At 44.7% G+C, this 16,429-nt stretch overlaps 1 protein-coding gene across 1 annotated transcript in view; it reads right to left on the minus strand.

The window, feature by feature from the left end:
- Positions 1 to 2,195: 2,195 nt before the first annotated feature.
- Positions 2,196 to 16,429, minus strand: part of MECOM (MDS1 and EVI1 complex locus) — a 50,927-nt gene continuing 36,693 nt past the window's right edge. The window contains exons 11-15 of the mRNA XM_021719279.1: positions 12,506 to 12,675; positions 10,507 to 10,651; positions 6,878 to 7,114; positions 5,858 to 6,041; positions 2,196 to 2,330 (exon numbers count right to left, since the gene is read on the minus strand). Of these exons, the coding sequence (XP_021574954.1) occupies positions 2,196 to 2,330; positions 5,858 to 6,041; positions 6,878 to 7,114; positions 10,507 to 10,651; positions 12,506 to 12,675 (871 nt within the window). The remainder of the gene's footprint in view (positions 2,331 to 5,857; positions 6,042 to 6,877; positions 7,115 to 10,506; positions 10,652 to 12,505; positions 12,676 to 16,429) is intronic.

Consider the following 16,429-nt stretch of genomic DNA (forward strand, 5'->3'; position numbering starts at 1 on the left):
ATAATTACCCCCCCATAGAATAACTTATCATGTGGAAGTTTTACTCCACACACCCCACCTCTGCACATGAACACACATGGCATGCATGAAAACGAAAATATTCATGCTTCTGAAAAGCAGGAGACAACTTAGATTTTCATCAAAATTAAAGTGACCAAGGAAATTATAGTAACTTAGACTTGATGAAATATTGGGCTAAATGATTGTTTTGAAGAATCTGTAGACCCATGCAATGTTTTTTTTTTGGTCACCAGAAAGAAAACACAAATCATGTTTACACTGATTATAACAATGAAAAAGGGGAAAAAACTTAAAAGGAACATTGAAAGTTAAAGGATTCCCTCTCCCCACCCCGCTTGTGAATCTGTCACCACTACTTGTAGCATTGATAACAAAAATAAGAAGCTGAGTTTCTTTGAACACTAATGGTGTCAACTCCAGTGGAAACCCATGGGTCATGCTCTGTCCCGGTTAAGGGTGTTGTGAACGTGGGAGACTCCAGACTTGGGTTTGGCCCATGTGACACCTGGCGTTCAAGCAACGCACTTCAGAAGGCAGAGTGAAGCAGGGACACAGGCCCTCTGTTCTCAGCTTCTACAGGTCATCACAGTGTGCAGGACTTGCTGTCACCAAGGACTATCGTGTGTGTCACCTCAAAACAACACAGATGGGCTCCTGAGTCCCATATTGGTTAGGGTGCCAGGTCCCGGACATCGCGTCTTTAAACCAGTGGATCCCAAAGGAAACTCACGCTGCATGGGAAGGGAAAACACTACGCAGTGGGGAAAACACTCATTTCTGTAAGTCTTTATTTTTAGTTGTTCCTCCCATAGTAATGCACTGAAAGGCATAACAGTTTCTATTGTACAAAGCATCTGAAGAAAGTACCTCAACTCGCCGATTATTTCAAAATGAGATTACAAACAAAAAGAAAACAAATCTGGTTCCGCAGGAAAGGGCAAAAGAACTGAATACAGTCTGTTATTTACTTCTCTCTTTTAACATAAGGTCGGAAACACTTCATTTTACAAATAGGATTAACATGAACATAACATCGCACAAGCTTGCAGACAACCAGCATAAAATATGGGGTACAGTTTTCAATCAGAAGAATCATGCTTTCATGAAAGAAATTATAATCATTTATACAATTGAATCGATTTCAGTATTACAAAAACTAAGTTGCATCTATTCGTATTTAGTTCATTAAGAAGGAAAACAAAACAACAACAAAAAAGGAATGTTAAGAAAAGCCAAACACCATCTGGCACCCCCGTACACAGGTCGGGTCTCCTTGGTCCTCGAAATTCAGAGGGGTGTGCCTCGGACGTTGCAAAGTGGTGGCTGACCAGGACAGTGCTATTTTCATCAACAAACAATCGTTTGCCAACAAATAAATACATGATACACGCAACACACAAAAAATTAAACATTAAAAACAGCGACATGATTGTCTAAAATGAAGATGTTATTACAAGGATTTGGCAAACATTTGATTAGTGGTACGGCGGTTCTGGGGGTGAACAGGTCACTTCACCGACTTGGCCTCCGCGCGCAGGAATGACCACCCTGTGCGATCCACACAGACCCTCCTCCCTGGTTCAAGCAACGCACTTCAGAAGGCAGAGGGAAGAAGCAGGGACACGGGCCCCCTGTTCTCAGCTTCTACAATAACCGACTGCACATTTCATCCAACTACTTCTGTCTTCAAAGGATTAAATTACATAAAACTTCATCAAAGAAAAAAATTAAATCTGTAATTAAAAAGCAACTGTTCCCAATCATGTCAGGTGATCTGGTACAAAAACTGACTGTTGGTTCTCGTGGAGTGTTCATCTGTGTTGACGCTGCTGTCTCAACTGCCCCTCGCCCACCCTTGGGCGGGTCCCCTGGAAGACACCTTCGGCCCAGCAAGGTTGCACTGAGTCACTCGAAGTGGCACTGAATGATATTCCAGAAGTCAGCAGCTGCCTTTGCTGTGCAAAACAAAATACCGAGAATAAATAGTTTCTTTCTTTCTTTCTTTCCTTCTTGTTTGTAAATTGTTCCGTTTAAGGTCACCAGGCTCTAGGCGGTTGACCCTGCAGGTTTGTAAGGCATTCTGCTCAGCAGTCTGGGAACAGTCCGACGGAAAAGAGCCACGCAACCGTTGGCTCGGCCCCTGCCTGGTCAACTCCAGACCAGCTCCGGCAGTGTCATACGTGGTTCATGGACTGGAGGGCGCCGGATTCCGCCGCGGCCCTGGCCATGCTGTGCCACATGGTGGAAGAGCCGTGGGACGTGGGGTGGAGGGACTCCTTGTCTGACAATGACAGCATCATGGCATAGGCCTGGGGGAGGAGGAGAGACTCAGTGAATGGCAGTGAAACACATCACTCTCAGGTCAGAGAGTGCCATGGGGGGTCATGGGGGATGGGTAGGGGTGACAGGGAGCGGGGCATCCTTCACGGGCATGTATGCTGACAGGGCAGACTTTCTGGTAAAAACGACCAGGGACAGCGACCGGTCTTCCGTGCCCAGGGGCCCCAAAGTGACCTATCCCATGGAGCAAAAAAGGCAAACATTCTGTCGAGAATATCAACCGTGCCTCCAGTGAAAACCATGAGCCATTCCTGGCCCACCCATAAACATACCAGCCATCCACTACACACGTTCGACTCACCGAAAATGCCCATGTGAGCTAAGGACACAAAGGGCAGATGAGGGGACACAGACCTGCTGGGCAGAGCTGGTGCCCAGCTGAGGAGACAGCCTGATTCACGGACACTACAGCCAAAAGCACTCAGGGAGGCAACTTGCCCAAAGGCACCCGGCCAGACAGTGGGGAGGCATGACCAGGATTCATTTCTCCCAACTTTTAATCCAGTGTCCTTCCTCTGATTCCCCCCCAGTCTTGACCCGTTCAGTGCTGGCACCCGGGGACCTTGAGAGTTGAGGGGGATCAAATCAGCTTCACCAGAAAGAAAACAAAGCCGGAGACCCCCCAGGATGCTCTACTGAAGGTGGGCTCCAGCGTCTGCCAGCAGGAGGTGCTCGGAGAGGCAGGGCCATTCTTTCCCCATCATCACGTGGTTCTGAACAACCATGCAGAGAATCCCCCGTTCACTGCCAAGTCAAATATTCAAATGAAACGTCTGGTCTTGACTTGTGCGTGAACTTTTCACTGCTGAGCCACTATTGTTGGGCTCATCCACTGCTAAACTTGCTTGTCAAAGTGGGATCATTAAAGTCCTGCCAGAGACATTCCACTGTCTGTAAACAAAGACGAAATGCCCCTGCTGTCAGGCAGAATTCCACCTCTGGAGTCATGCTGGGACCTGTGGCTGGTCGGTGGTTTCTCCATGATCGTGGTGTTCAGTAGGAAGCTGCCCGTGCTGGCTGGCTGTGATTTGCTGGGTCACTGCTCTACATGTCCACATTTGACTTTCAAGTCCGCCGCTGGCCTGTGGGACCCTGACGGGAGCTCTTGGTCCACTTGACAAGCACTCCCTGAGCATGTGCTTCATGTCAGGCATGGCGCTAGAACCAGGGACTTGAGGATAAATAAACCTTTCTTTTGTAGTTTCAGGCAGGGGACAGGTGAGCACGGAACACAAACGGGCTACTCTGATTATGCGCCTACTTTTAGAACTCTGGAGAAATAATACTCTGAATAACTAACGAAACTAAAGATGAAAGGGAGTGCGGAGAAAATGTTGGAATCCTGCGTTTCATTCCTGGCTTTCAACCTGCCCCTACTTCACCTGGCTGTGCGACCTTGAGGAAGGTCACTTGGCATTCCTCACATAAAAGAGGGAGCATAATAAGGTCTTTGCCTCCAAGGTCTGGGGGGTAACCGCAGGAAAGTGCTTAGCGTGTGGGCCTGACATAACTAGACTGATGGTCCCGAAATTAATTTTTATGAGATAGAGTTTTTAGGAGAAGATTCCATACAAAATGCAGCTACTGTTGAATCGGCCAGTTCTTTTGGATTCAATCACCATAAAAGCCAGACAGGATAAATACACAAATGCTTTGAGTGTAGCATCTGAGCCTTCAGATTCTAGAGGATGGCCAAAACAGAACATCTTCCTTTGGTTCATCGAAGGGAATCAACGTGTTTGTGCATAAGGATCAAAGGCCAGCATATACCTGGCAGCTAATAAACCAGTAAATGAATAAATGAATGAACAATCTCATGAAATAAAGTCAGTTTGCGAAAGGATCAGATCACTTTCAAACTGATGGATATAACGCCATCAAGTAGCGAGGAAAATATGAGCTGAGATTGTTGACTGCTAGTATTTATTATTCTGGTGACAATCGGCCCAGATGGGCAGGGACTTTTTTCAGCTGGTGCTGAACGCGTCACATTCATTCTCCAAACTTTTCAGACACCTTTGCTTCCTACCACATGTGAAGTTTCTGGAGTTTTTCATAGTTGTGGCTCATGATGAAAATTATTTTTGGTGGAACAATAAAATAAATTAAGAAAGAGAAAACCTGGACACCACCCCACTCCCCATCTCTGTTCAACCAGGAGGAAGAATGTGAAATCAAGGTTTTAAAGACCCTAGTCCCTCCTACTAGATGAAAATGAGATGTCTTGCTCTGGCCAGTTTACTTCTGATGTGAATAACTGAAAAATTCACTTTTATGTCCCTGGATCCTAGTGCAGAAAGGCATCTTGGACATTTTTTCTGCCCACATCCCTTTACAGTGATGAATCTGGTGCCCTGGCCTGTAAGTGATGTTCTCACATTCATGGATGGAGGTTCCAGGACCCTTTAGTTAGAGGCTGGCTGTTTTAACTTCAATCCAAAAGGAACATTTATTTTGTCCATTACCACACACAATATCTTAGACTTCTCACTTAGCTGAATAACATCTAATGATTAGTATTATCTAATTAATGTTTTTCTCACCTTTGTTGAGATATTACTACATTTGTTATTAAACCCAACCCAGAATATCTCATTTAGGAGATCATTTCTAGGTGTACCAACCACTGTGGTCATACTGTTTGAACTGTCAGGCCACTTACAAAATGGACGAATGGATCAAGGATTAGAACAAAGTGACCAGTAAATATGGTAATAGGAAGGTGTTTTTTTTTTAATTGACCTGAATGAATAATCTGAGTATGGATGTCAGACAAAAAGTACTGACTTATTTTATTTTGTAATAAAAGCACTGAGGCTCTTTTAATTGCTATTTATGGGTCCTTAAATGGATTTATTTTTAGTTACCACAGAGCTGTCAGAATGCTGTAGATCCCAATAAACCCAGGCACCATTCATTCACTTATTCATTCATTCAATAAAAATCGACAAGTTTTATTTCTCGATCTACCACTAAGTTGGTGCACATTTTTGGCAACTCAGTGACGCATTTCATTTCTGATCCTCAGTTTACTTCTAAATTCCAAAATTAGATGACTTGCTAATTAACTATACGTAACAATTTACTAGACCTAGTAAGGGACAAGAAAGGCTGAATACACTTTCCACAAATCTTAAAATGTAATTACGATGTTGATGAAATTGTAGACGGAAAACAATTCTGAGATAATACATAAATATTTGCAAACACACATCATGGACTATCTATGGAGAAGTAAGAGAATTAGAAAGCAACGGGAAGATTATCATTGGGTAGGATCTGTCCTAAAAGTTTCTATGCAGGATGCAGTCTCATGGGTTAACTATTTGGGATCTGGTCACAGACGGAGTAAACATGAGAGTGTTTTAAGGAAAGCATCTGACCCTGTTTGGATGCGACAATACTTTAAAGACGGGTTATCTGCTGTCTGGCAATCCACGGAATGGGTGTTGCGTGCACCATGGGATCATGATGCCACACTGGGGGAGATGCGTACCTGGGACTTGGACTTCCTGTGCAGTGGCTGCTTGAGGTCCTCAGGCATGTGGGAAGTGCTGAAAGCAGACAGCTCGGCCTCGGGGTACTGCGCCTCTTCTATCTTCCTTATTTTGAGGCTGTCTGTGAAGTGCCGAATGTGGTCCAGAGCAGAAAGCCCTGTTTTATAGTCTTCCTCTTTGTACCTAAAATAAACCGACAGAAAACACAGGTTTTTCACAATTATCTTTCAGTCTGCTCTAATCAAATCACTTTCATTTGAATCTGTCTACACAGCTGACAAACTTCATGTTGTTTCTGAAGTGTGAAACCGCTGGCATTGATTACTGCATTTCAAAAAAAAAAAAAAATCTACAAATATCATGTTTTAAAAATGTATTTCTCTTAAGATTTCTGGCTACTGAAGCCCAGCATATATTTGAGATAAAGAGTTAAAGTCAGTGACACATTAGCCAGCAATGTGTAGGGATGGAGTTTGTAACTGCCATGTAAAGTACGTCCAGTTAAGATAATATCTAGCCGGCACCCAGTCTCATCATGAAAATGTAATAGTCTCATCAATTTAACTCTTGGGTTTTTAAAAAGTTATCATCTATGTCGATGACATTTGTACCTGATGAAGTAAAACTTATCTCGATTAATATTTAACTGACAATCACACGGGATTGTTGAATGAATTAGACAATGTTGGAAACGTTGCCCTTCTTTGGGTTTTATAGGCGGAGTCTAAAGACAAAAGACTGCATCCTTCTGTCACTGTCAGCTCCTCCTTCCTGCCTCTGGCTGACCGGAGTGCCCGACGTGTTCGCCGGCTCGTGGCCGACGCTGACGGCCCCCGCATTCCCACCTATTTAAAGCCGATCCCGTGTCTGCCGTGCTCGTGCAAATTTAACTTCTGTGATTTACGACCTGCGTGCGGCTCATCGCCTGCACATTGCTCTCGTGAAAGGACAGCGCGGGGGCCCGGCGACCGTGTGGATCTGCTCTTGTGGAGAGCGGCTGAGGCTCCGACGCCACTCACCTCCCTGGGGATGTCCTGCAGCCCACCTCCAGGGCCCCAGCCTCCTCGAAGTCCTCCCCGGGGCTGCCTTCGTGCAAACTGCTGGTGCCCGGCTCCTTTCCCGGTCTTCCGCTCCCGCCGTGGTCTTCCTCCTCTTCATCTAACAGCGCTTCATCCTCCACCTCTTCATCATCCAGCAAGTCTGAACTGTGACCCGTCACCAGAGCCTTTTCGTCCTTAAAGTGACTGCCGTTCATCCTTCCAAAAAGCAAACGGAAAAAAAAGAAGGTCCCATGGTTGGTTTCATTTCGGAACTTGTCATAGCGGTCTTACCATGTCCTCCGAGGAACAGTTTAGAGCTTCAGTACCTACACAGGAAATTTTTGTTGTTCATGCTTTATGGAAACCATGGGAAAACAGCACAATGTCACAAAGGAGGAGATGAGAAAGAAAATAACTGCACGATTATTCAGACTGTAGCTGGCAGAACTGGAAAAACAATCCCAGTCTCCTACTTCTTATCAGGCTTTGTCTGATAAATGATATGGCTACATATACTATAAAAAAGCACACAAATGCTTTCTCTGCATAATGCACCTAATTACCATATAAATATCCACCATTTAAAATAAAGGATTTCTGGGAAACTCCTATCATTTCTTGGCAACAACTTCAACTCCACGCCTGAAGTGAAACTAAAGTCCACAGACATGAAGGCAGCTGCTGGGGACAGCTGTTTTCACTGTTTCTAGGTGACATCTGTGATATATTCCACTTAGACATTCTACCCAAACTTGGAAGTGATTGACAGCTCACTTATCTATACTATTTTCAGATTATTTTTGTTAGTCTGAAAGTGAAAAAAGATCCTGTTTCTCAGAATACCAGGGTGGGAAATGGTCTAGAAATGGAACTATCCCCATATCTTTTGCAGTCTGCTTAGCAAGCATTTCTAATGTAACTGTGCAAAAGAAGAACATAATATTGTTTTGTTTTTTTTTTTAGTTGGAGCCTCACTCTGTCGCCCAGACTGGAGTGCAGTGGCCACTCCTGGCCACCGCAGCCTCGACCTGCTGGGCTCCGGTGATCCTTCCGCCTCAGCCTTCCGAGTAGCCGGAATTACAGGCATGCGCTACCACGCCCGGCTGATTTTTTGATTTATTGTAGAGATGAGGTCTCGCTGCCCAGGCGAGTCTCGAACCCACGGGCTCAGGCAATCCACTCACCTCAGTCTCCCAAAGGCGCGGGATTACAGGCTAAGCCACCGAGCCCGGTTGAACATAATATTGTTAACAGTCATTTGTAACTTTCTGTTTATGACTGCAAGGATAGTTATATGTGATCACGGAGTATAATGATACAAAGATTAATTATACAGGGATTCCAGGGTAATACACTTGAAGGCATGCATGGAATAAGATAAGCTTTTCTAGCTTTGAAATGAACACTGGAGTATGTGTGAGTTGAATTCAAGCTTCATCACAAGATTTAAAAGTTGGAATTATGTTACACATGTCTTGAACTCAAGAAAATCTCCTGACCTCCTCCTTTCAAAGCTGTGTGACCACAGGAGCTACAGCATTTGCCTGTCTCAGAAAGCATGTCGGGATGAACCTATGGGGGTGTGACCCCTGGGCGTTTATCCTCTCTGTCTTCCCTTCTCCTCCACCTACTGATTCAGAGCCCTCATGGAGACCATGGAAATAGTCACGCACAATTTTTACATCTAGCCTAAGTATTTTTTCATAAGACGGAAGATCAGAGATCAACAAGCACTCCTTCACTTCCCACGCAACAAAAAATGAGTGAAATTTAACATTCACATTTCCCAGGGTTAAAAAATAAGTAAAACAATCTTGGATGTGACAGACGCACATAGTAAAAATCCATTTGACCGGAAAAAGTCATGTCACTGTTATTAAGCTTTTTACGTAATCAATCTCTTAGCCTCTTTTATCAGAGACTGATGCAAACATGTTTTGCACAGACGTAAATTAGTAGTTTCCAGAGATACTGCCAACTTGCCTGCATGAATGGATTAAAATTCTTATTTTAAAAAACGAAAGAAAAAGTAAAAGAACAAAAGAGTGTGTGGATGGGAACCCAAAGTAACACAAGCCAACACAGTTAAGAAAACCCATTTGCTAATTAGGTTTTCAAGCATGGTGATTCATAGGGGGTAAATGACTCATCAAAAGTAGTCTGAGAGGAGATAAGGGGAGAAAGCCGGATGACTCCACTGTCTCTTCCTGCGCCACGTACACGTTGAAGCCAGGCGGTGCAGTGTTGTGGCTTGTGAGACGCCAGCCAGAGGCTAGAATATCTGAACAGGCTCTTGGCGCCCAGTGGTGCTTTCTGTTCAACATTTCTTATTTGCATCATGTAAATATCATTATCAGAATTAAGACTGTGAGTGTGTTTCTTGTTCTTATTACTTTGTAATTGTACTCATCTGCTTCATATCTCTCTCTCTCACACACACACACCACACACACACATACACACACACACGCATGCGCACGCATGTGGGCAAATCAATGGAGAAATATACCCAGCTGCGTGATGTTGTAGTTATCAGACTTCTCAGTGACTGGCAAGGGTCTTTCTCAGAAGTGGTCACATGTTTTTGTTATTTTGGTAAAAAAAAAAATTATTTGAAGTTTGTGTTAATGAAGAAACTACCTAATATACCTAGCTTTGACTTTCAATGGCATCAAAAATAGAGGATGTTCATTCAATAATATTGGGTGATGAAAAGGAATGGAACTTTTATTAACTAAACTGATGTTCAGAAAAGTCTAGTTCTCGGTCACAGATATCTGATGTAACTTACAGGCAAGAAAAACTAAGTCCAGTCTCTTTGGTGAACTCATGTTTCATCAACTTTCCTATGCGGTGTGAAGTGCAGTTAAGCAACAGGGTGAAAAGCTTTTTCTTACAAATGGAACCATCTATGTTGATGTTGGCAATGGAAAGCAGACTGCTGTACCAGGCCACCAAAAACAAGGGTGACCACAACCACCTGGACAAACTCACCAGGATAAAATGAGCACCAGCTTACGAGGTCACAAAGCAGCCGGTGAGTCTTAAGGACTCTGAAACAGATCTATGTAGAAGATATTTAGGTGACACTCAATGGACATTTCATATATAAATACAGCTAGACAGAGAGAGAGTCACACATCATTGGTGATATATGTAAGATGTGATATGTAACAGTTTCAACCACTAAGCAGTGATTCACTCAATTCCTGTGGTGGCTTTCCCTGGCACTTAAGAAATTTTGATAAAACCATCTATTTAGCTCTCAAGTAGCTACATGGTGGTAAAATCATAGGCTCTGGCACCAGACGGCTTGGGGTGAATTCTGCACACTACCGATGCAACCTCTGGCAAGTTATCTGACCTCCAATGTTTCCGTTCCTTCATGATAAATGTACAGCTGCTGTCTACCTCACAGGGCCACCATAAGATTTAAACTAACAAATGCACGAAGAGTGCTTATTAGAGGATCTGGAGTTTCACACTCTCAAAACAGACACCAGCCCAGCGGCAGGTGTGAGTCAGGGCCCTGAAGGTAGCAAGCACGTGTGTTTGAAAACACTCTGGCTTAGGGCATCGCAGGGCTGCAGGGGACACAGCGGCCTCACCTCTCCTCCACATTCCGGGGAGACTGGCCGCCATGACTGCTGTTCCCAATGAAGTTCCGGATTTCTGTAAAGTAAGCGTCTTCCTTATCGTCCAGAATGACCCCTGTGCCTTCCAGCTCAGAGTGAGGAGATGAGGTGGCCGTGCCTGTGCAGAGAGGAAAGGCTTGCATGACAAGGGTGACATGACTCTGGCTGCTTACCGAACCCCAGTCCGGACGTGACCAGCGCTGTTTCTTAAATACGCCCTTCTGAATGTGAATGATCGCAACCTTAGGGCGGTGAGGCGTCCCCAAGTCAACATAACACACACGTCCATGGATGTCCCTCAGAATCACAAGGGCAGGCTCCCCAGGACATTGTTTCTCTCCTCAGTTTCTCAGCATGGGGACGGCTTTAGTCACACCATGAGGAGGCCAGGAGATGAGGTCTAGACTGCCGTTAAGAAGCTGCATCCCTGTTCCCGGCCACAGTCAACTTGAACTTTTTGCTGCTCTGCTGAAGTGCGCTACGAGACAAGGCTTGAGGATGGCTGAACGTCTTGCTCCCTACTCTGCTGGGTCTGTGGTGGGCAGATGTAGACACACCAGCCAGAGGCCAGCACTTAAGAGGACAGACAGCTTTCAGAGGACAGCTTCAGACCTGCTGAGCACAGGGTGGTCTCCAGCTTCCTCACCCCCGAAACGCAGGAATCACAAGGCCCCTCTCACAGAGCCCTTGTGGGACTTACACGGAGGGACTTCATCCGGGGTCTAGCCTCACACCACCAGCAGTTTTCTGCGGCTCACCTCACCCACAGACTATCTACAACTCAACAGTTCATCGCAGAGGTCTCTAAGAAAAAAACAGGGGGTGGATGTCCCCACAGCTAAAAGAAGTCATGATCTGGGCCAACAAGCCAATGTTCAACTTTGACATGTTCCCTTTTTAGCTTTTTTTCCCGAAGTAACTTTGAAGAGAAAATGATGCCCGACTGGCATGCCGTAAGCGTACAGAGTTAGACAGTGGGCCCGGTTTTGCACACTGAATGGGACGTCTGTGCCTAAAATCTAGCATTTTAAAACCATGGTCATTAAACGTTTGGCTGTGAGGGAAATGAACAGTATATAGTTTTAAGCAATACCCAACCACTCAAGGGGATGAACAATGTGTCTTCACAGAGGAGGAAACAGGCATCATAAAATAGTCTCTTCAATTAAAGGTAACTAGTCTACCTAAATCCAGCTCTAGCCTGTTCTCAAAATCTCTCTTCCTGAATCCACACTGCTCCCCCACCCACTCCCAACGATCTCCCTTGTTCTCCAGAAAATCTTTTGGCTGCCCTGGTTGGTTCTGTACATAAGTGCCAACTGGCAATACTAGCTAATGGCTTGTTACCCAACTTCCAGGAGCCAAAGACAAGAAAACCCATAATCCCTTCTGTGAAATATGTGCTGTTAGTTCTGAGTTAAGGGAAAGCTAGTGCTTTGCCAGTTTCTTTGGACTTAATTTTACACCAGAATCTATGACAAAAACACACGCTACGGTGTCTCTGAGTGTGGCAACGATCTCGCATCCCTAGTCTTCAGAAGGACAGCTAGGAGAGAGTCTCTGAGTTTCTTCTGCACACGCAGCCCTGGTTCCAGGTGAGCCTTCAGAGCATGGGTTGGTGCAGGGCTGCCACTCTGGAAATCCTGCCACGCTTAAGGCCACACTCTGTGACTGCAGGCGGAAATATTATCCCCTGCAGTTCAGGAAATCTTGATAATAAGCCTCCTGCGAGCTTGGGCTATGTTTCTCTTTGCTTAAAGATGCCCAATAAGACGAATCCAGGAAGACTAAGACATAGCCCAGATAAGCCCACTGAATCCTAACTCCCTCTGGGACCGCATCGTGCCCTTGATTCTAGAACCTCAGGGTCACTCTGTGCGTCTTTACCCCAGGATCCGAGTTTATGTCAAAGCAGAACACAAGAAGGAAGACCCCAGCCACCCTTCCCCAGGGGGCACAGCCAGGGACCTACCGGACATGTTCCCATTCTCGTGCTTCTTCAGGTGCCTGTCCAGGTTGGTCTGCTGGCCGAAGCACCGGTCACACAAGTGACACTTGAACGGCTTCTCCTTGTTGTGGATGTTGCGGACGTGCCTCTGCAGGTTGGAGGAGATGCTGAAAGACCGGTCGCAGTACTTGCATCTGAAACACACACAGGGGAGGGACTTGCGAGCATGGCCAGACACGCTTCCCCAGAGTGGCCAGCCAGACACCGGACACCGCCCCCCGGAGAACACCACTTCAAAGAGGCGCACAAAGCCCACCGCCCACCCGGCCAAGACTTCAGCCTCAACGGGCCCCGACTGCCGTGAAGATGCTCACAGCTCCGTGGAAAACCATCACGAGACGCGGCTGACGTGGTCGCTCCCAGATTCACGACGGGACTCAGCTCCGATGTTTTATTTGATTTAATTAATTTATTTATTTTGAGTTGGAGTCTCACTCCTTCGCCCAGGTTGGAGTGCTGTGGCACGCACGCTCATGGCCACTCCAGTGTCCACCTGCTGGGCTCTGGTGATCCTTCTGCCTCAGCCTTCCCAGTAGTCGGAACTACAGACGTGCACTACCATGCCCAGCTATTTTTTATTTTATTGTAGAGATGAGGTCTTGCCAAGTTGTCCGGGCTGGTCTTGAACCCGCGGGCTCAGGCCATCCACTTGCCTTGGCCTCCCAAAGTGCTGGGATGACAGCACCCAGGCTGGACAGTACCAGTGTTTTAAATAAACCTCACAAAATGCAGCACATGGAGAAATAAATAAAACACAGAATAAAGCACTGTGTTATCTTCTGCTTAGGACAATACAATGACATGTTTTGTAAACATACATGAAACACACTCATATATTTTTCAAACAAAGCAAAAACATCTCTTTTCAATTCAAAATTGCAGTCTGATCGGTTAATTTCTTAGTAAATTCACTTTCTCCGTAGCTAATCCTAAATTCTGTGATCTTCTTCAAAATAGCAAACAAACACTCTGAACTTTTAAAACGGACACAATGTGAATAGTTTAGTCTGTTCACAAAGAAACCAGTTTTCATAACCTGTAGCTTAGACCCCTTAAGAGCCTTGACTCTACTGATCTCTAAACGGTTACACAAGCAAATAATCACACCACCAAACTCGCCTTCTGGAATAAAAGCAAAGGTCTGGCAAGCCTCCCCTCCCTCCTTCACCAAATCTCTCATTTCTATTTTCTCAGAGTCCATGGCCATGCTAGACCACGTCTGTTTTTCAGGAAAGCACGTATTATTAGTTGTTTAATTGTTTGTCTTCCCCGTGATTAAAATAAAATCATACGTTGTTTGTAAAGTTTTCCTTTAAACATAAAATGAAAATATAAAAATGTGAGACCCCATTCCTCAGTTCTTATCAGTGAAGAAGGAAGGGGGTGTTTGTCACGGATAAGGTCACTCTCTGCTGTTTTTAAGAATCCAGCATTTGTTTATGTGATTTTTTTTTTTCTTCTTTTGGCACGTTGCTTGAGAGGAAAAAAAAAGACGGCTTTCTCCAATAAACTTTTAAGCAAGCTTTTTGACCTCAGAGGCCAGAAAGTTCTGGACTCATTCTCAATGTGTGAAGGGCGCTTCTCCTTCACTCCAGATTGCAGACTCAGGGGCCATGCTCTTGGCTGGAAGCCACCCCGTCCCACTCAGAGGCCTCAGGCTGCAAGGTTGTCCTCCCCGTGCGATGCCAGAAGGCCAGTCAGCTCAGTGAGAAAAATTATCTGCTGAGCTGGTTACTCTGGCCTAGCATTCATAAACCAGCACAAGCTCTGATTTAACTTTTCCCCCTGAAAAACGGTGCTGGCAAAGTCAGGTTCTTCGACTTTCCTCACTTACAATATTAATTAAAAATACATGAAACTCTATACTGGTGGTAGTTGTAACACTTTTGGCTCTGCTTTGAAAAACACACGTGGCTCAGTCTGTCACCCCAGCACTTTGGGAGGCCGAGGTGAGTGGACTGCCTCAGCCCGCAGGGTTGAGAACAGCCTGGGCAACTTGGTTAGACCTTATCTCTTACAGGAAATCAAAAAATTTGCCGGGCATGGTGGTGCATGCCTGTAGTTCCAGCTACTAGGAAGACTGAGGCAGAAGGATCGCTGGAGCCCAGCAGGTTGAGGTTGCAGTGGCCATGAGCGTGCCACTGCACTCCAGCCTGGGTGACAGAGTGAGATTCCAACTCAAAAAAAAGAAAAGAAAAGAAAAGAAAAGAAAAAAACGCACATATGAAGTCATGACGTCCTCTGCAATAACCCTATTCACTTCTAAGACCTGCTGCAAGGAGAGCCATGGCACGTTCAACACCAGTTGTATGACGACATACAGAACAACCCAGAAACACAGTGAAAGGAAACATACACTACCATACTCTCATTGAAAACTTTGGAAAAAACGCTTTCACTCTGGAAGTTTTCGACCCCGATCATGAGGAAAGACAATTTGGTTTTCATGTGTTTCTAACTCTCTGCTTGCATGTAAAGGGTGTTTCCAAATCCAGTCCTTTTAACTCAAGAGACACCCTGCAACTCATCTTCCCAGCAACTCGACCGCATTTTTCTTCTTCACAAAATAGTGAAAAACAAATCACTTCCTATTAAATGATACAGCATTGGAACCAATTAGTTTATTGTAATGATATTTGGATCATAATGAAACTTTGGACATTGAGGAACTTAAGACCAAAAAAAGTCAAAATGTTGTTCCTTATATTTTTCTAATGTGTGGTAACATGGGAAACAGTCACTGACATGCATTGCAGGTTCATTGATCCGTGTTACACAACAGTAATTGGTTGGGCATTGTCTGCATGGTGTTTTTATATTCAAGCAGTCTCATTTTCTTCCTCCCATACTAACAATATGTAATTTATTGTCCAGTCTGTTGTTTGAACATGATATGGAAGGACACATTTATGATTCCTGAAAAAAACTTCTCAATGGATAGACCATAGCTCAGTATATATTCCATCTCTTTATTTAACTTTTTGGGTAATTTAAATGGAAAACTTCAAGGAAACATACGTGTTTGGAAAATTTGCAGTAGCATAAGTTTGTCCTATACAGCCATCAGCAATCTCTTCATGTCCCCTGAAAGGGGACATCTGAGTGGTTTGCTAGATTTATGATGTCTCCTCAGAGTGGACATTCAAGTGCAAAGGGTTAGTAAGCATGTCTTCTCAAACCTGCATGAAGCTGGCTGATTAAGGATATTCTGATCAATGGTCAGCTGTTACTTTGTATTTCTCCTCTGCTAATATCTTGGCCAGAAGAACCAGCATCCTAAATAATAAACATTTCATTCCACACAACTCAAATCAGAGCCTAAGTTTCAAAAATTCTTAGAAATGAACACGTGAAATAATCATGAGCAGTGAGCCTTATTAGTGTGCTGGATGGAGAAACAGGAGTCTAAGGAGATTCTGAGATCACAGCATGAGATAAAAACTCTGTGTCGAGAGCTCTGGGCATGAGTTTAAATTCTGGCTCTCTTAACACCAGACTTTACAGAAGACAATTAGCATCTGTAATTCTGAATTGTTTTCATTTATCAAACAGAGGGGCTGGACAAACGATTGTTTAAGATATCCGGTTATCAGCAACCCCTTCGGGTCCCCTCCCACTGTGGGAGCTTTTCTACCCTCTCAATAAATCCTGCTTAAAAAAAAAAAAAAGATATCCAGTTATGCCAAAATTCTAATTTGTGTGAGTTTAAAAAAAATATGTACAATATGGTACACAGTGGTTCATGCCTGTAATTCCAGTACTTTGGGAGGCCGAGGTGTGAGGTTTGCTTGAGGCCAGGAGGTCAAGAGCAGTCTGGGCAAGATAGCAAGACCCTATCTCTACACACACACACACACACACACACACACACACACACACACACACACA

This window comes from Carlito syrichta, unplaced genomic scaffold (assembly GCF_000164805.1).
Source record: "Carlito syrichta isolate Samal-C Ts95f unplaced genomic scaffold, Tarsius_syrichta-2.0.1 Scaffold314349, whole genome shotgun sequence".
Taxonomy (NCBI): Eukaryota; Metazoa; Chordata; class Mammalia; order Primates; family Tarsiidae; genus Carlito; species Carlito syrichta.